Source organism: Columba livia, chromosome 11, assembly GCF_036013475.1.
Source record: "Columba livia isolate bColLiv1 breed racing homer chromosome 11, bColLiv1.pat.W.v2, whole genome shotgun sequence".
NCBI classification, from domain to species: domain Eukaryota; kingdom Metazoa; phylum Chordata; class Aves; order Columbiformes; family Columbidae; genus Columba; species Columba livia.
The window spans coordinates 896,838-920,258 of NC_088612.1; the positions used below are offsets into that span (position 1 = coordinate 896,838).

Sequence of the window (23,421 nt, forward strand, 5' to 3'; positions counted from 1 at the left end):
CACAAATACAAAGTGCCGAGTTTCCTGAGGTTGTTGTGTGGCTGGATGTAAACTGCACGTTTCCAGCTTGACTGTTCTAAATATAGAAGAACAGAAACGTCTCAGTGACTTTTTTGCCCATATGGTCCGTTTTTTGTAAATGGATATGAAAGATCATGAAGTCTCGCCGCAGTTGCTGACGGTGTCTCCGAGTTCTTCTGTTTGATTGTCACAAGACAAGAGGGTTTTGTGCTTACTCTGCGATTTACAGGAGGACACTCTCGCTCTTTGTAGAGCCCGAGAAATAAACTGAAGATGCTACGAGTCGGTCTAACAATGAGGGAATTCATTGCCCCAACACGGCCTGTCACACGTTGCTCTCTGCAGACTCCATGGCGTATTCATAAGTGTCTTTAAGGCAGATGACCTCAGTTGTTTTGCTGAGGAAACCAGAGAGAGATTCCCAAGTTGCTTCATGTGCACCAGTGCAAGAAATCGGGAAATATTATCATGGACATTGAACCTCTTTTGCCTGGAATGGAAACAGCAGCTGCCTCTGGAAGTGCTGAAAGTCTGTGGTACACGAGGCTCAGGATGGAAACAGATGGTTTAGACTATATGTATGTTAAAGTAAGTAGAATACGTTCGGTTGTTTCCTTAGTTTTAACATAGGTGGAGGCTGTGTAGTGAAGCTCTGTTTCACTGGGGTAGCTGCATCTCAGCCTGGGGCTTCTTTTTGTTCTAGCAAGAAATAACCCGTTAATTTGGGATTTGGAGGAGCTCAAGCAGGTATTTTACTGTCAGTGTGACTTTGGGGGTCTAAGATTAGGAAAAACCAAAGGAATGCTGTTTGGACTTGAGCTCAGCTTTACAGGATGATCTCAGAAACACACAACCTTATCTGCTATCAAAGTTTACGCCAAATGTCTTTCCTTTGATGTTTAGCTTTTAAATGAAGCTTTCACAATTAGACCCATTTAAGAACCTGAGGAAATGAAGCCGACGTTTCGTTGTGTGACATCAGCATGTAAAAATACAGAAGAACCATGAGGGTCTTGACTGAATTTGTCCCCGTGGTCTGAAAAGAATCCTTATTTCAGCATCGGGTTAATCATGAAGTCGATATTGCGACTGGCATCATCCTACAACCGCTTCTTTCATTTGGCCTCATGGTGTTTGTTTTCTTGGATCTTAAATTCGGGCACCCATGGACTTAATCCTGACATGCTGAATGTTGTTCTGTATGCTCCTCAAGTATTGCATTTTCAAGTCAGTGTTTAAATTGGAGTATTTACGTGATATAGCCACCACATTCACCGTACGCACACAAACATGAAATCTTGCATCCTTTTCCTAATCCTCTTTCTTCACTGCTATGTGTTGCTTAATATCCAGGGGATGGTGTAGCTGTTTCATTTGCCCTTACATTTCTTGTGGCTGTTCTTCTATGAGTGTTGTAACGTGTTTTTCAGGCTGGATGAATTAGGTGTTTTAAGGCAGGTACATAATTAACTTCTTTTTGAAATCAGTAGCGTATAAGCCGGTGTTGGCCCTTGTTTTGGCGCTGTGTGTGGGAATGGTCTGGAATGGGTATGGTCCTGTTGCTGAAAGGTGCTGAGTCAGGCGGTTTTGCGGGCGGGCGGTTGTGCTGGCCGGGTCCCTCCCTGCGGCGCTGGGGGAGACGCTCAAGTGCCATCACTACAAAATGCGGGAAGCTATGGTTTTAAAGATCAAGAAAATTCACAACTTCTAACCTTCTCATGTGTTTCAGCTCCTTAAAAATGATTCTTACAAAAGTCCCATCAACTCCAGTGTGACTGTTCTGTGTCGGATTTGGGAGTTCCAAGTAAAACATTGATTTATTTGGCCTCAGTGTCATGCCCGGTGCATAGACTTGCAAGGTGATAATTTTTGCTGACTTTCAGTGCAAAAGTTGCTAGTAATTTTAATATTTAAAGAAATTTAAAAAATTACATTTCTGTTTGATCAAATTTGCCCATATGAAAGGAAAAGGCAACGTCTCTCCTTGGCATTCAGATGTGGTGATATTTATACAGTAGCTGAACATGAGGTCCAGCAGATTGTCTCCATTGGCGTGGCTCTCAGGACACAGAACCTGCCCGGCCTGTCCCTGTTGGTGTCCCTCTTAGGTAAACCAGCTGTGTGAGGCTGCTTTTCAGGGAAAACACTAATACAAATCAGCACATATATTTTCCCCACTGTATATCATAATAGAAATGCCTTTTTAAATTAATGCTTTCTAAATATCAGGCCTTAAACTGTGCAAGAGGGGTTACATATCAACGGTTGTTGCTGAGCAACAAGACAAAATACGTTCCATGCCCAGAGAGCGCTGCTGCCCTTGAGAAAATGGATAATTTCTGCTTTGATTCTTTTGCAAAGTTAAACTTTTCTGTTTCAGGTGTTTCTAGGCTCAGTGTTATCATCCATGGCGGTGGCACCACGGACCCAGTATAAGGGAAGGTGTACAGCTAAAGGAAGTTGTTGCAATAGTTAGCAGCTGGTTCATGTGGAATGCGTTTGGTCAAGTGTGTGTTTGACTTTGACCACCTGTTGCTGTTCCATCGGCTCCTTCAGCTGGTGCTGCCAGCACTGCCAGCACCTCTTTGATCCAGACATCAGAGCTGCTTTATTCCCACCTAAACACGGGGCCAGCCTTGAAAGAGAGAGGGGCAGCAACCTCGCTGTGTTGGTGGATTGAGGAACTACGCACAGCTTTTTATGGGCTGAAGTTTCCCTGTGTTCCCCCTTTCCTTTGAGGCTGTAGGTGAGGCCGGGAGCTCTGGGAGCTGTGGTGACAGCGCTGCGCCGGGCAGGTCAGTGTCCCCTGACGGCCAGGCGCCGTGCGCCGCGGTGGGACCGCGCCCGCTGAGCGCCGCTCTGCCGGCAGTGCCGATGAGCGCTGCCAGAGGTGCATATCTCAGCACAGAGGCTTTGTGAGTCATGCGGTCTCATTTGATAGATAATTACTATAGTCTGCTGATTTCTTCATGTGATCCGAGTTGAAATCATGAGGTATGAGAGAATACTGCTATTTGCTGTTATATTGTCTTATTATATAAAATTGTGGTTCTACAGCAGCTTTCTGACCCACCGCTGAAAAATGAAGACTTCTCCCTGTATTTTCTTTCTCTGTGAGCTCTTTTGGGGTCACCATATAGAGATCGCTGAGCCATCGCCTTCCAGCAGCCCAGCTTGTCCTTCCTTGAGCAAAGTGTGGCACTCCGCCCCCCGTGTGGTTTTGGAGCGGCGGGGTGTTTGGACGTTAGTCTGCTGGGGCTGGAGGAGACTGCGCGAGACACTGAATTTCGAAATGCTCCTGTCAATATGCATTTGATTGTTTGTTTTCCTTCTGAACTTGAGAGTCTCTCATCTGTCAGAGCCAAATCAACACTGACATGCAAAGCGCGGGTGACGCTCTTGGGGAGCTCGGGGTGATATGAGTGTGAACAATATTCACCTAAAACTTGAGTCACTGCCTTTCCCTGAGTAACTCACACGGTTATCTGCCCTATCAGCGGTTTTATTCTGGCAGCTCAAAATTTGCATTGAACTACTACAAAGAGTAAAACCAAACAAGAAGTAGTAGCAGTAGTGAGAAAACTGGGTTAATAGGGGTGGGGGGAAGCGTCAGCGCTCTTTGGGGCAGAGGGTGCGATACAGAAATGAGCCATGTAAGACTGGGATGAAGCCGTGTGCCCAAATGCACAGTTTTCTCTGCCATCAAATCCTGTGTTTGGGCCCGTATATTGCGGTTACTCTGATGTATTGAAAATGCCGTAGACTCTTCCTGCTGTTACTCAAGAGCTGTTTTCCTGTGCATGTATTTGCATGGGCACGCAACTGTATAAGTAACTAGGTAGTTTCCATATACTTTTAACTGATTCTTGAGCATGAGATCTGGCTTCACTCATTTAAAAATATGAATATTCTTTCTGGTTTTGAAAACAAGTCTTATCTTTGTTCCGGGTTACTTCTATGAACACAGTTTGGGAGAAAATGGCCATTAACTGCAATGCTGGTTTAGTTTTTTCTGTTATTTGGAGGCCTTTTCAACCAATTTTTTTCAGTTCTTTTCTTTTGTCATTGTGTAGATAATCCATTTTAAACTTGCCCTATTTGCAACTGCGAAGGAAAGACACTTTAATACTTGAGATCAGGTAGCTTTGCTTGAATTAACACAGATACACCAGAGTGTCGGCTTAACCGGGGGGGGGAGCAGAAAAAGCTATCTAATATCAGGATGCACATGCATTTAGAACCTGCTCAGAAGAGGTTTATATAGCCAAGTCTTTGATTTCTCTGCAAACACAGATTTTTGTGTTTGTGGACTGTTGGCATTGAATGTGTATCTCAGAACATTATTTTGCACGGGAAACGCCTTTTCCTTTCTTTCTGTATAGGCAATAAAATTCAGCTTGTGTAGCCTTTTATTAATAGAACAACTTACTTCAGACATACTGTTTGTCTCTTGCTTAGGGCTTTGACTGCTAAATGTGTGTTTAAAAAGAGGCTTTGGTGTCGTGTGTATTGCTGACCTAACCGTAGTGCATCCCGAAGTCACGGCGGTTTGTGTGGTTGCCTTGCAGTATGCCCGGGTGTGGATCCCCGACCCGGAGGAGGTCTGGAAGTCAGCAGAGCTGCTCAAGGATTACAAACCTGGAGATAAAGTCCTCCAGCTTCGGCTTGAAGAGGGCAAGGTGGGTCTGCGTGCTGTTCCCGGCTGGACACCGGCCTGTCTGACGGGGGAAGCCGCACCGTCGGGATATATCAGTATTTGTCTTTGTGCAATTATTCTCGTCCAGTGATTTCCAACAGTATTTTTTTGTGTGTCATGGATTATACTGTTTAGTTACAAAAATGCATTTTACCTGATTTTTAACATAAATAGTAAAAACCACTGCTTTTTATCCAGCCGCCTGCTGTGTTCAGGCGCGTCACCTTTTTCCACGGACACTTTGAAGCCTGTGACCCGCGTTGATGTGCCAGTGGGAACAGTGTTGCTAGCACAGTGTTTCAGAGGAACAGCTGTGACTTTTGGGCATAAGCACCACAGGATGAATAAAGATAAAAAGGGGCAAGGATCCAGGTTATTATGAAAATGAGGCTGTTGATGGTGCAGAGAAATGACACGTCCACAAAAAACTCACGTCCTCCTAGTGAAGGCCAGTTCATTTTTTTCACACCATTTACATGATTATTTAATTTTGATATGGAATGATCGTGATTCTTTTAACAGACAATAAAGATCTACTGCAGTTGGTCAAATATTTGCATGTAGGAGCCTACATAGCAATGAACTAATTGAGATTATATATCTAGAGTAGTTTCTAAATATAATATGGTTACTTGAATTCATTTTGGGCTTTGGCTCGCTGGCATTTCGTACATCGCAAGCTGAGTGCAGCCTTTCCATCTGACCAGATGCATTTCGTCCCCACGTCCCCGTGTGGTGACACTGCACACGTTGCACCTGCCGAACGGGGCCGTTTGCAGTTGAGTCACATCGTGTGGGGACAAGGAGCAGGTAAATAAAGTGGTTCTTAGATATAGAGACAGGCACAATTAAAACACACATTAGAGGTTATACCTGCGAAACCCGCAAGCAGCATGTTTGCAGTTTCTCTGCTCTTCGGGGCATTCTGCCGATATTCCCGTGTGGTGTTGCTTAAGTAAAAGTTAAAAAATATCATATCCCTTTATGGTTGCCTGTTGCATATAGAAAACCATTTGGGGGATTTTAAATTACGTTTTTGGAGAAAGAACTGCTAATTAAATCGTGAGATCATTGAACTCTTGCATTGCGTTTGCGTGACCAGGGCGCGTTTCTCTGGGCAGAAGGGCCGGAATGGGGGAGGCCAAGCGCCGGCTCTCAGCTCGTTTCCCTTTGGTTGTCAGGACCTGGAGTATTGCCTGGATCCGAAGACGAAGGAGCTCCCGCCCTTGCGAAACCCCGACATCCTCGTTGGCGAAAACGACCTCACGGCGCTCAGTTATCTGCACGAACCTGCCGTGCTGCACAACCTCAAAGTTCGCTTTATCGACTCTAAGCTGATCTATACCTATTGCGGCAAGTACCGTCTTTTCACACCATTATCCTTATGGAGAATGCCCTTGACAGGGAAAGGAAAGCTGATTATTGACGTGCGTGTCTTTAACTTAAAGTCGTTTAAGGATATTCTTAGTAAAGTCCATATGTTTGTGGTTGTTGAGTGCATCAAGTAGACTTGAAGGAATCAATGTTGGGAGAAAATGGGCTTTGCTGTGTGTTGCTGTGGGTCCCCGGTGCGCTCTGGTTGTCAGATGTGTGTTCGGCGGTTGTAGCGCGGCCGCCTGTGATATCTGCAGATGGCCAGAAAGGGGGGAAGTTACGTTAATGTGGACTTCATCATAAGTGCGCAATTGCAGCTGAGTTGGCTATTTTAAAGGAACATTGTGATATAGTTCAGGCTTTGCATTTAGATTTCATGCTTTTTTTCTCTCTGTGCGCAGGTGTTTCTTTCAAATCTCAGTGTTTAGTTAGAATACATCACTAACTTTTAATATAACCTTTCAATATACATAAACGTTTGAAGTTTTTCAGATATTTCTCTGGTTTATCTATGCTTCGGACATTGTGCCAGTGCGTAAGAAACACTTTAAGTCATTAGTGGATTTTTCACGTTTTAAGCTGAGTAAAACAAAACATAATATGATGAAACCAGATATTGAAAATTTCCTTCTCTTAATTACGTGGTTAAGGCAAAGACACCTTCTTCCAGGACATGTAGTCAAATTATCATTTGCATACTCATTGTAGCCCAGTTTGTGCCAGCAGAAAACATGCCCCATTATTTCTTTTTTCATATGCAGTTTATCTCTAATCAGACTTTTGTAGGACAGTCCCAATTCTTGGTGTCACAAACCAGAGTATATTGAGCCTTCTTGATGTTCTCATATATAATCAGACTTGCTGTTTATAGTTTCTTTGCGCTGTTTCAGGGACTGTAGAGTAGGGAAGTTGTGTGGCAAGGTGGCCGGTGACAGGGATCAGCTAGCCACGACTGTGGGTCTCTGAAGCAGGGGTTTGTGCTTGGCCGCCGAGGGCCTTGTCCTGTCCTGCTCTGCATATGGGACGTGCCAAGAGTCAGTTTCCCTCTCCTGGGCGCCCTGACAGCTCCGTCCCCGGTGATGGGAGCGGAGGGCGGAGGCAGCCGGCACGCTGAACCACGCTGTGGTGGGAGGATGCAGGCGTTAGTGTCCTGCCACGCTGTGCTGACTGTTCTGGTCCGTGGGTGCTGAGCAGAGCACAGCTGCTCCAGTCCTGCGCCCAGCGGCGTCCGGACCACAGGACTGAGTCAGACTCTGCCTTCGTTGCTGCAGGAGCGGGCGGTGATTCACACCCGCGTCTCATCCCATCCTGCAGTCAGAGCATGGCTGGGCGCACAGAATAATTTAGGTTGGAAGACACCTCTGGAAGTCTTCAGTGAAGCTTGAGAGGAAAACAGGTCTGACCAGATCAGGTTGCTCAGGGTTTGGACCAGTCAAAGTATCTGAACATCTCCAGTGATGGAGATACCACAGGCTCTCTGGGCAGCCCCTGCTGAGCGCGCGTGTCCTGGTCGCGGTGCTGGGAAACCACCTCTGTTCCCCAGATTAGACATTGTCCCCCAGAGCAAAGCTCTTGATGAGGGAATGTTTTGTGAAAGAGCTTTTGTGCAAGTGGAGTCTCATGGGCTGAGCTGGTGAGGGGCGCCCGGTCCGAGGTTGGTGGTCCTGGCCAGCCGGTACCACCGAACCCGTCCGGGCAGACAGCCTGGGCCGGCTTTGGCCGCTTGCGGATGAGCTTGGTGTCCAGCGTCGTTTCAGACGCTTTCAAAAGGACCGTGCTGTGGGTTCGGCTGGTTCTGGAGTTTCTCAGAGGGCGGGAAGGCCTTCAGCTCTTCAGGGAACGGTTCTGCCCCGGGGCCCGGGGCGGCAGAGCGCGGTTGACAGTTTCGCTTGCAGACAAGCCTCAAGTGATGGTGGTGGGAACAGTGGCTTTATCAGACACCCATGGACCCAGCAGCGCGGGGGTCCCCGTGCTCACAGCGCAGGGGGAGGACGTTCAGCTTGGACATATATGTACCTTGTGCTGTAAGCTAACGACAACAAAGCCGGCGTGTCAGCCTTTATAAACCCAGTCCCTTGGGCATGGGCGTCTGCCTTTCAAACCGCTCTGTCCGCTCCCATCCTGAGCACAGCCTTGTTGCCTCAGAGCTCTGCCCGGAGGAGGAGCCGCGTTTGCCTCCGTAATCTGATTCGCACATTAGCCAGGTTAGTTTAAACACCCCACGAAGGTGGTTTTGAGCTAACAGATCTGATTTAGCCTCAAGGAGATTAAAAACGCTTTAATCCACCGAGAGAATTATGGTAACATTGTTCTCAACCAGCAGAACTAGAACTGGGGCAGCGATTCGGAGGTGCAGCGCACGTTCCCTGGTTTACAGCGGAGCGGGTGCTGTTTCATGGGCACTCTCGAATCTGGTCATATCTCGCTTTAGAAAAGGCAGATAGAAAGTGAAACGTTGTTGTTTGTGTGTTTCCTAAAGCTGGGTCAAAGTAAACTCTTCTTATACTTTTTGCGTGGGAAACTGTGGTCATAATAATAACCTGAGTATCAGATCCTCATTTTTCTTTAGTTGATATTTTTAGAAAGGTTAAAACAATAACTGGTATTAAAGCCATTTTTTGTTTGTTTAATTTTGAAACAATTAATTTGTTATTAATATAACTCCTTTTGTTTCGTTTCCTTTGTAGGTATTGTCTTAGTGGCCATAAATCCGTATGAACAGCTGCCTATCTATGGCGAGGATATCATCAACGCCTACAGCGGCCAAAATATGGGGGACATGGACCCACATATCTTCGCAGTGGCTGAAGAAGCCTATAAGCAGATGGCCAGGTTTGTAGACCAAAACGCTTGAATTCGGCATTTTTGTAGAAGGAATAAGATTTAAAATTTCTGGCTGTTGGCCTTCTCTTTAATTTATGAACGTATTTAATAATGATTAATTTATTAAATATGTAGCCACATCTGTCTTTTATCTAGTGTCTTATTACATTTTGCACGAGGATAAGTTGCCTGAGTTAGTGAAGAGTAAAACATTACGAATGCCATGATCACAGTCACTGACAAGTAACAGGAATAACCACAGATCTCATCAATATTTAGGTCTAAAATTACCCCAGTGCTTTATAGGATTGTTGTTTTAATTTGATTAGCAAAACGTGGAGATGCTTTTTAACCATCAGTGGGTTTTTAAGGAGAACAGTGCCAGGTCCTTAACCATTTTGTATTTACGTGTGATACTGACAACAGGAAAAAAGAGGCTCGGCTTAAGCGTGCTATTCTGGGCTCCTGGTTGTGCGGTGAAGTCCCCGCTATGTAGTCTGCCCGCGGCCGTTGTTGAGGGGAATTAAGAGGGAGCAGAGGGACGATGGCACAGGGCGCCTGGAAGCGCTGTCCCTGCGCACGCGGCGGCAGCTGCGCAGGAAATCCTCATTTCTGTAAATAGTGCATGAAAACGAACTTGTCACCAAGGGGGTGGTTGTTAGAATCTTCTTCCCCTTCCCCGCAGGAGCCTGGCAGTCTGAGGAGCTTTTGCAATACTAATTTCTAGGATAAAAACCTGATGGGCTACTGGGTGGTCTGTGGTTACCAAGACCTGGTGTTTCCACTGGCTGGCTGCAAGCCATGGGTAGAGTTTTACTCATTGACAGTACAGCCCATGGTCAAATGAATCAGGTAAAACAGTGGCAGATCTCTGGATTAATTGCGATGGCCCGCAGGCCTTGCTGCAGGAGAGGGAGGCGAGGGGACAGGATCGAAAATGATTAAATGCTCGTCTTTGAAATCGGCTGTTTAGTTAAGAATCCATATCAGAGCCAGAATGAGTAAAATGCTCTGTGGGCTGTGAAGTTGGTGAACTGCGCACATGGATAGGGTGATTCACGATACACACATAATAGATCATTTCAAGAGAGAATGGCAGGGTACAGCGCAACATTTCATGACTTGGGGTGATTGTGAAATAGCCAATGGCTCAAAAATGCGCCACATCTGCGCTGTTGAATGGCAGAGGTATTGGCCTGACTTCCTTTTTGCTAAGGAAACAGACGTATAGTCTGGTATGGGAATGTAAAGGCAGAACTGTGTTATGGCAGTCACTTCTGCATTGTGTCAGATGGGGCACTCTGGATCACTGTTGTTTTAAACAGACTTGCTACTGAAGTCCCTCTAAAAAATCAGAATCTATTAGCTGTATTTTACATCTGAGGCACATTACAGTGACGTGCAGTTATACATCAGTGATGGACGTCATCCAGATTCTCAGAAGTTTAGTTCTTGATACTGCCCGGTGGAAGTAAGAGGCTGTGGGGGCATCTCTGGCTGCAGATTCGCCTCTTGCCTGTGTTGAATTCCAAATGGCCGGATCGGTTGTGCTCTGTGTGTCCGTGTGTCTGTGTGTCCGTGGGCTGGAGCCTGTGCCGCCGAGGTTCCGTCTGCCACCACGCGCAGTCTCTGCCTCCCGAGGGACTCAGGGCTGCTGGGTAGACCTTCTGTTTGCGTTTTCCTTTGTGTTAATTGTTCCTTAGCTCTCGCTGCGCCCTCCGGCCGCTCTGCTGTCCTGAGCAACAATAGATAGGATGTGGTAGGAGTTTCTTTTTGAAACTAGTGATGAGAAATTGTATAAGCATGGAAATGATCTTAAACGATCCTTCTGTGTTAATGAATTGATTCCTTTGTATGCCTACAACATGTTATAAACAATATGTTGTTGTTTGATGAATAAATGATAGTACTTTCGTAGGTGCAAAATGAAATCTGAGCGCACAATGGAAGTGAAGAGAATTCCTCTACGCTGAAGTAACAACCGCATTGTTTATTTACCCTCCCAATGTTTATTGGCTTTTCTCTCTGATTATTTTTGTTTCTTGTTTGTTTTTAAGAACTTTTTAATGTCATTTGGACATACTGGGTTTGCTCGTTGAATTTTGCTTTCTAATGGTGTTTCCAGTTCCTTAATCCCTTGTCCTGCCCGGTAACTTCAGTGATTCTTTCTACACTTGGAACAAATCGTCTTTTACTCCTGAATTATGAAGTTAAAAAAAAGTGCAGATTTGCATTTCTGCGGCTGGTTATTTAAAAATGAAAATGAGATCGTCTGTGACTATTTAATTAATGCTATAAGAATTGCATGGAATAATCATATGGTAGCTGTTCATGTGGTATTAATCTGCATTTATGCATGTAATTGGTGGGATTTGTTTTTCTGTTATAGCTAGCCGTTCCTAACTCCATGTTTAAATGAACACTGGGATAATTAGTCGTGATGCTCCTATCTATAAGGCTTCAGTGAGCTCTTGTAAATATTTACCCCCTAGGTATTCTTGTTAATTTATAATGTAATGATTTAGAATGTGTTCTTGACAGCTTCCTTCCTTCGTCTGCTGTGGCTGAGGAACTCTCCACGTGCGTGGCTGTAACTAAGCGATCCCTGTGGGCTCCTTCAGCCGCAGGAAACGCCCCACGGCAGCAGTCGGGAGCGCCAGGGGTTGTACACGGAGTATTTGCATTGCGTCTTCAGAAGAATGCAGCGCAAAGATGTCGGTGGCTGGAATGGCAGGGATGCAGCTCGCGTCTGGCCGGGGCACGGACACTGGTATTGGGGCTGGTTGCAGGATAAAGCGGCACATGGAGCTGCCCTTGCTTGTGAAATGTTCTGCACAGGGAGCGCTGGTGTTGGGCTGTGAGTGGCTGGGAATGCTGGGGCACCCCTTATTGTCTCCCCAGACACCCCTGGTGCCCCCCGGACACCCCGTATAGCTCCCCTGGACACCCCTTACAACCCCTCGGACACCCCTTACAACCTCCCAGACACCCCCAGTGCCCCCTGGACACCCCATATAGCCCCCCCGGACACCCCTTACAACCCCCCCAGACGCCCCCGGTGCCTCTTTCTGCGGCGGTTCTGGCAGTGGGTTTCAGTGCAGGGTTGGTGGAAAGGAGTGGGGCTCATCTTTACCCTGAGCTGTCAGTCAGATCAGTGACTGTTGTTTGCGCTGTAGCTTCTTGTCCTTGTCAGCGTAGAAAACTGTGCACAGCTCTTGTAGGACTTACTTATTTTGGATTATTGTTATTTTCATCTCCTCTTCCCCTCCTCTCATCTGTATCTTTGTGCCTTTTTCCTTCTCTCGCCGTGTCCCGCAGCTCCTCTGCACAGACTGGCAGCTTCGGTTCCAGCACCTTTCCTCTGCTGCGCCCAAAATAAGCACTGAACTAGTTTTATAACTGCACTTAAATTGTGTTACACTTAAGGTTACGTACACCTCATGGTCGCCAGTAGCTCTCTGGGTTTGGGATCTCGGGATCTCTTGGGATCCTAGCCGACCTTTGAAGGTCCCTTCCAACCCAGACTGTTCTATGGTTCTGTGATTCTGTCCCCCATGTTCAGGGTTCCAGCAGAAGGTGTTTGCATGTATCGAACCCTTTGAACTACAATGCATACCGCTTTTCTAAGTCAGCGTTTCAAATTATTAGCAAAAGTGAAGTGAGGTGAAGCATCAGTTGGCAAGTAGTTCATTCTTTTTTCTTCCGCGAAAGCATTACAGCTTTAGTAGGAATGAACCATCAGCAGGTGCAGCTCATTTGCTTTGCAATATTCAATAGAAGCCTCCATTTTTGCCTGTATGGTTTGCATTAAGAAGAGATGTTGATGATTATACTCTTGAAACTCTTTAAGAACTGCATTAATGTATGAGACTTAAGAGTATCAGTTTCCTAACGCTATCAGAGAAAGAAGTTTTAAATCACTTACACGTGATCCCTTCCCCTGCCTAGTGAGGGTATATTGCAGTCATTAAGATAATGTGTGGTTTTATCAGCACTTTGTTGGTCTGGTTTGTTGCATTCTACCTGTGGCTGATGGAGGGTACAGCAGAGGTCAGTGCTTTCCAATTTAATAAATTAACTTAGAGATTGGCTTCTGATGAGTAGTTTAAGTTGTCTATCGAAGTGAAAGTAGGATCTGCAAACAGAATCACATACCGGTGAGATCCCTATGAAACTCAATGAATACAAGACAGAAAGCAACAGCACTTAAAGCATCAGTTTTGCTTTTTCTGTTTGGGCAAAGTACAATGATTTATTCAATGTTAGTGTGGATCTTTTTCATTAAATTACCTTTAATAAGCAGGCTGCCGCTCTGTTTTGTCAGGTTTTCAGCGTCTGATGGCTCGCAGCTCCAGGGAGATGGTTTTATTGCTTTTGTTCCAAAGGAAGCTCGGCGAGCTGTCGAGTGGGTGTTCTGAGAGCACCGCGACTGTCCATCTGCAGGTACCCCGGGCGTCTCAGATGATGTCCTCTTATCAAAGAGCACATTTGATCGGCTGCTGCTTTGCCTCCGAGTGTCCGACGATGGAGACTGTTCGTCAGGGTGGGGTGATTAACAACCCCTTCTGGAGCTGCTGTGGTGGCCCTGTGCACATACACAACAGCCTTTCGGACCGACGCTTTGACATGCGACTCCTCAAATGAAATACCTTGGAAAGAGGTGGTGTGCTGTTGTTAAAATTAGAATGAAAAGGGAAATTGTCCTTTCTGGTGAAAGCAGATGAATTTGGAACGGTCTCTGACATTTTCTGATGTTGGGGGCAAAGGCAGCAGGTGGGGTAATCAACTTGACATCACATCAGGGACCTATTGTCTGAGCAGTGATTGGTTTTGGGCAGCAGAAGGGTCAAGCGTGGTCGCAGGGAAGCTGGAGTTCATGCGAGGTGTCCTGCTGGTAGCTCAGCAGTGAGCCTTCCTAAACCACTGCGGGAGCGGGCTCTGACTAATCCTGGGTTAATCTGTCGCACAGTGCTGGCTCATCCCTGTGCTCCTCTGTGCTCAATCTGCCGTGATTCTGCAGCATGTGCTGACCTCGCCTTTCTTCGTTGGTGTTTGTCGAGAGACGGTGCTGTTAATTCATTATCTTTTGCCATTTTTACAGTCAGGAGCTGTGTTTCCTGAATACAATTAAAATGGGAAGTGGTGCATCTGCTGTTTTTTAGAGTATTGTGGAATGTTTTTACTGAGCTGTTGTTGAAGAACTTGGGGTGTTTCAGAGTGGCTGAGTTTGCAGCTGGAGCAGAGTCGAGAGAATTCGGGTTACGTATAATAGTGATATTTCATCTTTGTTGGAAGGTTTCCGTGAGCAGATCTCTAAGTCCTCTACCAAAGAGATCAGTGGCGTTATTTCTGTTTGATAAGTTGACACAGACACGAGTGGGAGGGTAGTTTGGTGAGTTCACCACGGTGGCAAAGCAGGGCATCAGAAATACTGATCCAGTGCCCGATGACTTGATCACACCAGCTTGACAATAAGCTATGTGAGAATAGAGTATATAATTGATAGTCTATCAGTCAATTTGGTTTCCTTCTAACATGCTCCCAAAGGTAATTTCTCTTCAATATACAGAAATTAAGATGCTACATTTTGCATGCCTTCATTCCCTGCAGCGCTAAGGCGTCTCTGTGCCAGGTAACGTATACTGCATCATAACATTTGCTTTCACGTGAGTCTTTGTGTTTTCCAGGCACTTTACTGTCTCCTGTGCTCCTGTGTATGGATTTCTGCTGTGTCCCCCGCAGGCAGAGGTGGCAGCGGTGACGGTGACCGGCCCCAAACTGGTCCTGCCCTCTGCTCGGAACATCCGCGTTCCTCCAGTGGCTGAAGGAGACGTCAACGAGAAACGCTATTAGGCTTAAAAATACGGTTAAATGTGAAGTATATTTAGAAAAGCGGTTAAAGAACATGGTTTGTTGGACTAATGCTTCCTGCCTATCAAAAATGAATGATTTTTCAAAGGATTAAATTACTGCTTGGGCAGGAGCAACCGTTGTGACTCAAGGTGCAGTGGAACATATCTCTGAATTGTTAACGCGAGGTGTCTGAGAAGACCGGGCTGTGTCAGGTCTGAGCACGTTAGACCCAGACAGTTGAAATAAAGCGATGGGTACGGGGTGTGCAGGTGGAGCAGACGCAGCAGCGTGGCTGCTGTTGTGCGCAGGCGTGGCGCCGGCTCCCCTGCGCGGCACTGGTGACTCACTGCTCTCTTTCCCCCCGTCACGTTGGCACAGAATGGTTCAAAGCACTTTAGTCTCTAATAATAGTCCTTAGCGCTCGCATGGCGCTGTGGACATTCTGGGTGCTTTATGAAAGTTATCTCATTAATCCCCGCAACAGTCTTTTGAGGCTGGAAAATAAAGATCTGTGTCAGGCCACACGTTTTGGGATGTGCCAATACTGGTGAATGTGGAGGCTTTGGCACTGGAACAGCGGGATGGGATGGGTCTGTGGGAAGGAACACTGTGAGGAGGAAGCTCAATGCGAGAGAAGAGGGGTTCCTCCAGTGCAGGTGACAACAGAGCACTGGGTGGCATTTACTGGGGCTCCTGGTGGCTTCTCCAGGTGAAGGTGACGTCCAGGGAGTGGGGCTCAGCAGCTGAGCCGAGAGAATAAAAGGTGATGTGCTTGTGTTATGAAGACAATAGGATGCAGCTGGAAAGTAAGGAGACAAACCGGGGGTGCTTTGCCATCTTAAGGAGGCCAAGAGCCAGATCCAGAAAGGGTAATGGAACTTATTTAGGGCTGCAACGAATTTTGTGATTAAAATAGTTTGTTCAGAAGACTGATGAAGGGCAAGATGTCCCCTCCTGCCCTCCATGGGAGAGGGGACGGGAAGGCTGCTCAGACCCGCCGGCTGCTGTTCTCAGCTGCTCAATGAATTCTTATTTATTTATTTATTGAACAGTTTAATTACTTCTACACGAAAAGCAAATCCTCCTTTGTGGAGTTGCCAGTTTTTATAATGGCTCCTAACAGATGTTTTGTGCCCTGGGCTGAATTTCAAAGGCCTTGGCACCGAGCAGGCGCCGCCCGACCCGCTGGGCCGTGGGTGCTGCCCAAGGGGGGGCCGAGTGCGCTGCACCCTCCCCGGTAAACCTGCCGGGGCTGGCGGGTTTCACAGCCGCTCTCCTTCGTGTAAGTGTAAACAGCAATTTGGGTCTCTTTTAGCAAAGCAAATAACTGTGACGATGGGAACATCACACAGGAGCGGAGCAGGATTGGACGGCCCTGGGACCGGCCCAGCCGGGGACGGGGCTGGCTGAGCACAGGCTGCTGTGCGTCTGTCCCGCGGTGGGACGAGTGTCTGTCCCGCGGTGGGACACACAGTCCCGTGCGGCCCGTGCTCCCTCCAGCCTGCATAGCCGCCCCTTCTTCCGAAATGTCCTCATTAGTGAAACAAGCTGCTGTCCGTGAAGCTCACAAAACGGAGAGCTCTTAACTTTGCATTGGTACCTGATGGAAGCTGATGTCTTTCACTAGTAAAGAGTTTAAAATATTTTCAGTGAAAATTTATTCCGAGACTGAATAAGCTGTTTGGAATAGGTGGAATATTAGGTATATTTCTCTTTTCCTGTAACATCAGTAGTTCTAGGTTATCGATGTTCCCAAATAAAGCAGTTAGACTGGTACTTAGCACTTCCACGCTGCTTTTGTTTTCAGTTCATTGCGTAAACTTCTCTTATTTCATCTTATTGATAAGGAAGTTATTTGGTAACGTTTCTGTGCTCTTGTTTTTGTTGCAGCTGCCTCATGGGGGGAACTGATCTTTGATGAACAGATTTGTTTAGTCGTGCTCTCAGATACAAAGACGTGTGAATGTTCTGACTGCAGATACCGCGGGTTATTTTGGTCATATGCTGTCACAAAGATGCAATTGGGATGCTGAGATATTGCAAAAAATAGGATGCTTGCTTAGGTCCGAGTTATGTTTGCGTTGCTGGAGACACTTAATCACGTCAGCTGCGTGTATGTACATGTATCCTCACACAGTTTGCAAGTCTGATTTATAGTGTAGGGTGTAAAATGCGTCACTTAAACTAGGTTTGTGTTGGTGCCTGGTTAGTCCTACGGCCCTCCGAGTAGGTTCAACAAGCCTTCAAACATGCCAGCATTTCCGAGTGAATCCTATCTGACCTTTCTGCAGTGTTATTAGTTGTTAAGTTATTTTCTTGGGTTGGTTTTCAGCTGCAGGAGGGCATGTCACTAGGTTACTTCTGTGTCTTTGATGGGCGTGATGCACATTGATGTTCCTGGTAATGAGGTGTATTCTGAAAACAGGATCCATCCCAAGTGTTCCCTGAGTCACAGGTTCCTTCCCTGGGAGTTTGCGTCGGGTTCTTTGATCATTCAAAATTCACCGTTTTGAAAATGTAAAGCAATGTTAGCCTTACAAATCTACCTTATTACCGCAGAACTGCAGTACAGGAACAACAGTGAAACAAAGCAGAGCAGACTGTCACCGCTAGATTAAATAAGAGCGATTGATCGTGTTCTTGTTCCTGCATTGAAGCGGTAGGTGGTTTCAGTGTTTAAAACTTGCAGGACCAGGCGGTTAGCAGCAGTTTGTGCTGGTGGGATTTAGGTAAAAATTGAAACTACCACATGCCATGGGGTCGGTGCCCTCAGCCAGAACCTAAACCTCTTATTCCAAAAGTAAAAGAGAAGCCTGCAGCAACTCCCCCCACAAAAACGGCTGTAGGCTTATTGAACCACTTAGCGCTGGAGCAGAGGGACAGGATGTCCTGGAGGAGGTGGCCTTCGAGTCACCCTGACAAAGAAGCTTCCCTAAGAATGTCAGCACTTGGTCAGTGTCTTCAGCCGAAGAGATGTAGGTGATTTATGATCAAAGGCAGTGCTAATGCTCTTCCCACCAAATTGCCCTGTTATTTGGTCTCTTCTTTTCATACTAACAATATCCTCTGATGTTTTCTGCCGATCTCGTCTGTGTCATACGGCATTGAGACTACTCAACTTTGACGCAGTTAATCACAGGCAAACATTTCCAAGTCATATCAGAATATTTTAAAATCAGCTGATAATGATGCACTTTTGCCCATTTGAGATGCTAATGGCTTGGGCACAGATGGATTGATAGGAATATTGAGGTTGATGTCAGCAATCTTATATTCCTTTTGTTTGTTTTCCCAGGCTGATGTTTTGTGCTGGGTGTGCTTATATACATTTATTTGGCATTATTTGCTGTGGAGTCGTGAGTCTGAAAGACAAGATCAAGTGATACATCCGATGCATCAGTCACAGGAAGCAGAAAAGCACAAGAACAGTGTTGTCCTTTGATGATTAAGTTGAATAGCTCTGGGCTTCTTTAATCCCCTCTGAAATGCTTATTGATGGGTTTGTTTCTAACTGTGTTAGTGCTCCTGCTTCAGAGAGGGGTTTCCTATGGGAACAGAGGAAGACGGTGAGCAAAGGTGTCTGTGGGGATTCTTTCAGTCTGGATGTCCTGGTGATCCTGACCCGTTTGCACAGTTTGCTATGGAAATAACGGCTGTGGTGCAGTGAGCGGTTCTGTGTTCGGAGGGAGCCAGCCTGTAGTGATCTTAAGGAATTAAAATTGTCTGCAAATTGACAACTCTGCCTTTGATGTTAGTCCCTTTAATGTTTCGTTTCTTACACTGTTGTTCCTCCCTTGCCTCAGTTTTTCCATTGGCCAACTGAAGTTGTTAACCACTTCTTTAGATAACGGTTAGTCCTTGGTAATCACTGGTAATCAATGACAGTCAACCCTAATGACTGGTCAGTGTCGATTTCTATGAAGTACAGAATTCAAAGTTAGTAGCAGCCCATGCTATTACAAGTATTGCACCCAGATACGTGCACATCCTTGACAAAGGGGTTTATTACATCCTGAAAACAAGATTATTTTAATCTATTTTCTGGTTTCCTGTGCGTTGTCCTTTCACTTGCGTTCTGCAGAGCCTTTTTCTGCTCACCAGCTGTCTCAGCTCGGTTTGCAGCACCAGGGCTGAACTTGGGTTGAAAAGCAGTTTCTTCACTGTTGGGTTTTGCAGTGGCTTTTCCAAGCATAAAAACCCCTGCTGGAATGTAGGTTGGTCTCAAGCTTCCAGGAGTGAAGTCAGCTGCATCTCTTCTGCTTTGGCCCTCTGACAGTGAATTTCCTTGTAAACATATTGCCTGTCGACAGAATTGAGTAGGTAAAGCAAAATTGTCTTTACAAGTTACCAGCTTGTGCGTGAATCTGGTTTTGTCCTTCACCGGAATTATGATGTGAAAAAGTAGTGGTATTTATTGCTCATTCTGTGGCCACTACTTGTCATAAGGAGTGGAGTTGTGTATGACTTGGGTACAGCATCTGAATGTTACCTTTCAAAACTAGACATCAGCATTATTTTGTGATAGATAACGCTATTTTAAATTATCGACTCCAGAGGTGTAATTTAGACTGACGGCTGCTTATACCAAACCATTAAAAATAATTCTCACCACATTTTATGCCCTATCCACGGTATTTAAATTACATTCTGTTTGGTGGTGGTGGCGTTTTGTTTCGTTAAAAGTTCAATGACGTGAAAGAGCCCTGTGCCAAGAACAATCTGCTGGTGGATGGTCAGTGCAGTGTGTTGGACTCAGACAATGGACTGACTGATGTGCTGCTGGGGACAAGGGCGGCTCTGAGCGGGGACTCTGCACACAGTGAGCGAGCCCTTTGTGTCTCACTCTGGCCATAGGTAAATATGTGAAAAATGCACGTGTATATGCACTTACACAGTAATATGATAACGGATCCCTTTATTCCTGAGCACGTGAATGAATGCTAGGGAGAAGAGTACATCTTTGCACCTCAGGACAAGGGGGAAGGAAACTCCAGGCTGATCAGCAATAGTATTCTTAAGGAGGAATTGTTTCAACCTCATCTTTTCGTTATTGCCTTTGGAAACATGAAGCCCCTCCCGTGCAGCGCTTGGTGTTTCCCAGCACCGCTGAGCCCCCCGGGGGCGCTGGCGGCTGCAGAGCCCACGGGCACCGTCCCCGCTCACAGCCGTGTCCTACGTGTGACAGTCAGAAAACAGGCACCTTTGTCTCAGGGTTCTTCTCTTGGCAACACTTAGATTTGGTGACATTTTTGCCAGAGGTCTGTAGCACTGAGGTTGCGTTGTTGTGTTCTCTGAAAACCTTCTATACGTTGGGATCTAAGCTAAAAATAAGTTTAGTCAGCAGAGGACACATTTCATAGGACTTGAACTTCACAAGTCCTCATATATTTAATGATATTTAATACATAAAACGAGCTGATGATCTGCAAATGAGAAGCTTGTTATGTTCTTGTCCATCTCCTGTGTTAGGCAGCTCCTGAAATTGGGTCAGAAGATTCTGTAATTTTGTTGGGTTTTTTTGCTTTGTGAAAGAGCACAGGAGGAGTAAAAGAGCGCGCTGCCGGTCCTATGGAGAAATTGTTCTTGGTTTTTGACTCACTGTAGGATGTGTCTGTGTGAGGGAAGCTGTCGTTGGTTATCCCCTTGAAGGCGGATGTTGCGCCTTTGGTTGGGCTTGTCCTGCGTCCTCCAGCTGGGCAGCTGTGCTTTCCCACGACGGCTGAGCCGGGACAGCCGGTGCGTGTGAATGCGAGAGCTGCGCTGTACTCACTCACACCTCTCGCGTGTGTTAAATGGAAGTCGAGAACACAACATTAGGTTCCTTTGATGTTCTTAGCGCTTTCCTTTTGGCATACAGCCATTCCAAGTAATTTCCTATCACCAGCATGTGGAGAACCCGCTGTAGCCAACGCCTTCATGCCGTTAGACAAATCCCACCCTGGCTCCCCCAGAGATGTGGGACGTGACCAGCGGCTCCGTCAGCAGCACCGAGTAGATGCTGGAATTGTGCTCATATCTGGGGTTTGGGGATGATTTTGAAGATGGGCGACAGCTTGAGAGTAACAACCTGATCTGTAATTTAGCTTCATAATTTCATCAGCAGCTTTTTTTTGCCACCTCAGAAACAGAACCCCAGATCTCCTGGAGGACCTTTAGACTACAGAAGCCACAAATAGGTTTTCCATGCGTATCTCTTCCCCTGCGCAGCATTTGCTGGTGGCCTCAGCGGGCGTTTGGAGGCTGTGCAAGCTGTGTTTGTGCTGCCCGAACATGTGTGTCCCTGGAATTCCATTCCCAGCTACTGTGCTGTAAGGGCAGGGGCTTGGTTACACTTTCTGTGTTCCAGCTCCAGCTCTGGAACACTTTGGGGTAATTTGCTTTCCTTCTTTCTCCCCTTTCCCGTGTGTGAGATAGAGTTAAGCTCACCCAGCTCATAGGAGTATTTTGAAATATCATTCATTTTAACTTATTTTGCTTTGGAAATGTAAAATACTGTATCAAGCATGTATGGTCTTTATTTTAAAATATTCAGGCTATAGAAATGTTAATTTATATCCTTGTTATTTTGTAGTGTGTTTATTAGTCATACAGGTGGGGTTTACGGATAGAGCCCTCTTTGAGATGAGAGTTGTTTCATTAGAAAATGGGCTTTTTTTGAATGAGAATATACTGGTTGACAACAAAGGTGTCGTCGTCTTTCCAGAGCTGCTATTTGTGTCCTGAACAGCCCTGCTTGAATTTTTCAGATTCAGACCAATTCTGGGAAAAGCTGGTGATTAGCTCAGAAGGACGAAAGGTTTCTGTTGCTGCCTCTGCTGTTGAGTTCTCTATCTGTAAGATGGTATTAATGGTCTTTACTAATGAGCACTGACAATTTAGCGGAGCACTTAGCCAGGCTCTGGGTAGACGTAGCTGCAGCAGCTGGTAGTGAATAATGGTACCAGGCACTTGCCCACAGTGGGTTCTGCGGAGCAGCTCGGCTGGCTGGCTGGGCCACGCTGCAGCGTCCGTCTGTCCGTCCAGCCAGCCACTCGGGCAGCTCGGTCACTAACAGCCTTCTCGCCGCAACGTGCGTTTACGTTATTGCTGTGTTGCTAACATTTATGGTAGAAGGGTTGTTGCCGAGTTGGGGACACAAAAACAAAGTGTCCTTGAGAGAAGAGCTGGTGATTAACGTGTCTTTGTGTTTCAGAGACGAGCGAAATCAGTCAATCATTGTCAGTGGGGAATCTGGAGCCGGCAAGACCGTCTCTGCTAAATACGCCATGAGGTACTTTGCCACGGTCAGCGGATCTGCCAGTGAAGCCAATGTGGAGGAGAAGGTCTTGGCCTCCAACCCCATCATGGAGGTGAGAGCTGCTGCGCTAGCCCCTGCCTTCCAGCTGCATTTGCGATCCTGGGGCTAGCATAAGCATTCAACAGAGAGCAATCTGTACTTCTTTTAAGGATCAAAAAATGTAGAATAAATATATTTTTTAAATATGTATTTAATCCATTTAACAAGAGATGCTCTAGGCATCAATTTCATGTAGTATTTGGGAAAGACTGAGAGAAGGTGTGAGGTAATGTTTCAGTGTTGTCAATGCACTTCACATAACAAAGGAATTTTTGTATGAATGCTGCTTTAAATGTACTCAGTGTTGTAACACTGGTGGTTCCCAAACCACCGGCCAAATGCAGGTACAGAAGACTGCGTGTGGAATTTCCAAAGAGGATTATAACTTCTGGTCTTGCCCACTGAACATGTGCATCGCACGGCGGGGGCCCGTGGATTATACTGTGAGGTGGAAGCAGTTGTTCAGTAAAGCGAATGTTCAGTTGGAGGAAATATCATTTGAGAGGACAGACTGAGAAGGCAAAGTTGCATGAGATGCACACGGTTTCTTTCAGAAGGGAAAAACACGACAGAAGTTGTTGTTTTGCCGTAATTAGCTCAGAGTGATGTTTCAGATCTGGATGTTCGTGTAGCTAACCATCCCAGAGCCGCCGCCCTGGGGCTGCAGGTGCTGGCCATAGGCTGTGATGAGATAACACACACAGTTCCCTCCCGCTTCAGGATCTCCGTTCTTCAGAAAGCTCAGGGGACGCTGTAACTCTAATGAATGTTGTGGCCAAGCACAAATCATTTCTTAGGCTCAGCTGAATTGGTTTTTGTGTCTTTACCTACACGTGTAGATTCAAGTTGTAGCTGAAGTTAAGAAATGATCCACCAGGGAGAAGCAGTCTAGGGAGAGTTCCTTGAGAGCAGCAGCGCTGTCCGTGCTGTTTGCTGGACTATGGCTTTATGATGAGTAGACTTAACAGAGGGTATATATGCATATATCTGTACACCTGCGTATATGAGTATATACAGTGTGAAATAATTGCTATAGTTTTATTAAGTTTTTACTAGTAATCTGGGTGTATGCGAGCACTTTGTTATACTCTTTAATTCCTTTTAAAAGACTTGAGAGAGCAATCAAGGGTTTTTAGCTGGAAAGCTGGACTGTGTGGAAGTCGTTGCTGGGAAGACGAGCTCCCGATCTTGTATCAATGGAATAACCATGTTTTGATGTGACTTGCTGACCAGGTGGAGATCGTTCATTATTAAATTCTTCATCATTTTGAAACCAGGACAAAGTCAATGTTAAGTGTTTATGAACCATGTAGATGCT

The 23,421-nt window shown here is 46.1% G+C and overlaps 1 protein-coding gene across 9 annotated transcripts in view; it reads left to right on the plus strand.

Annotated features, from left to right (window-relative positions):
• Positions 1–23,421, plus strand: part of MYO5A (myosin VA) — an 82,729-nt gene that overhangs the window by 8,541 nt on the left and 50,767 nt on the right. Inside the window, exons 1-5 of one of the 9 annotated variants that reach the window (XM_065076385.1) lie at positions 237–609; positions 4,590–4,700; positions 5,899–6,070; positions 8,779–8,923; positions 21,960–22,116. In XM_065076385.1, coding sequence (XP_064932457.1) covers positions 490–609; positions 4,590–4,700; positions 5,899–6,070; positions 8,779–8,923; positions 21,960–22,116 — 705 coding nt within the window. In that variant the 5' untranslated portion in view covers positions 237–489. Of the gene's footprint in view, positions 1–236; positions 610–4,589; positions 4,701–5,898; positions 6,071–8,778; positions 8,924–21,959; positions 22,117–23,421 lie in introns of those variants that run through there. The other 8 variants (XM_065076386.1, XM_065076388.1, XM_065076387.1 and 5 more) reach the window with 8 other exon arrangements.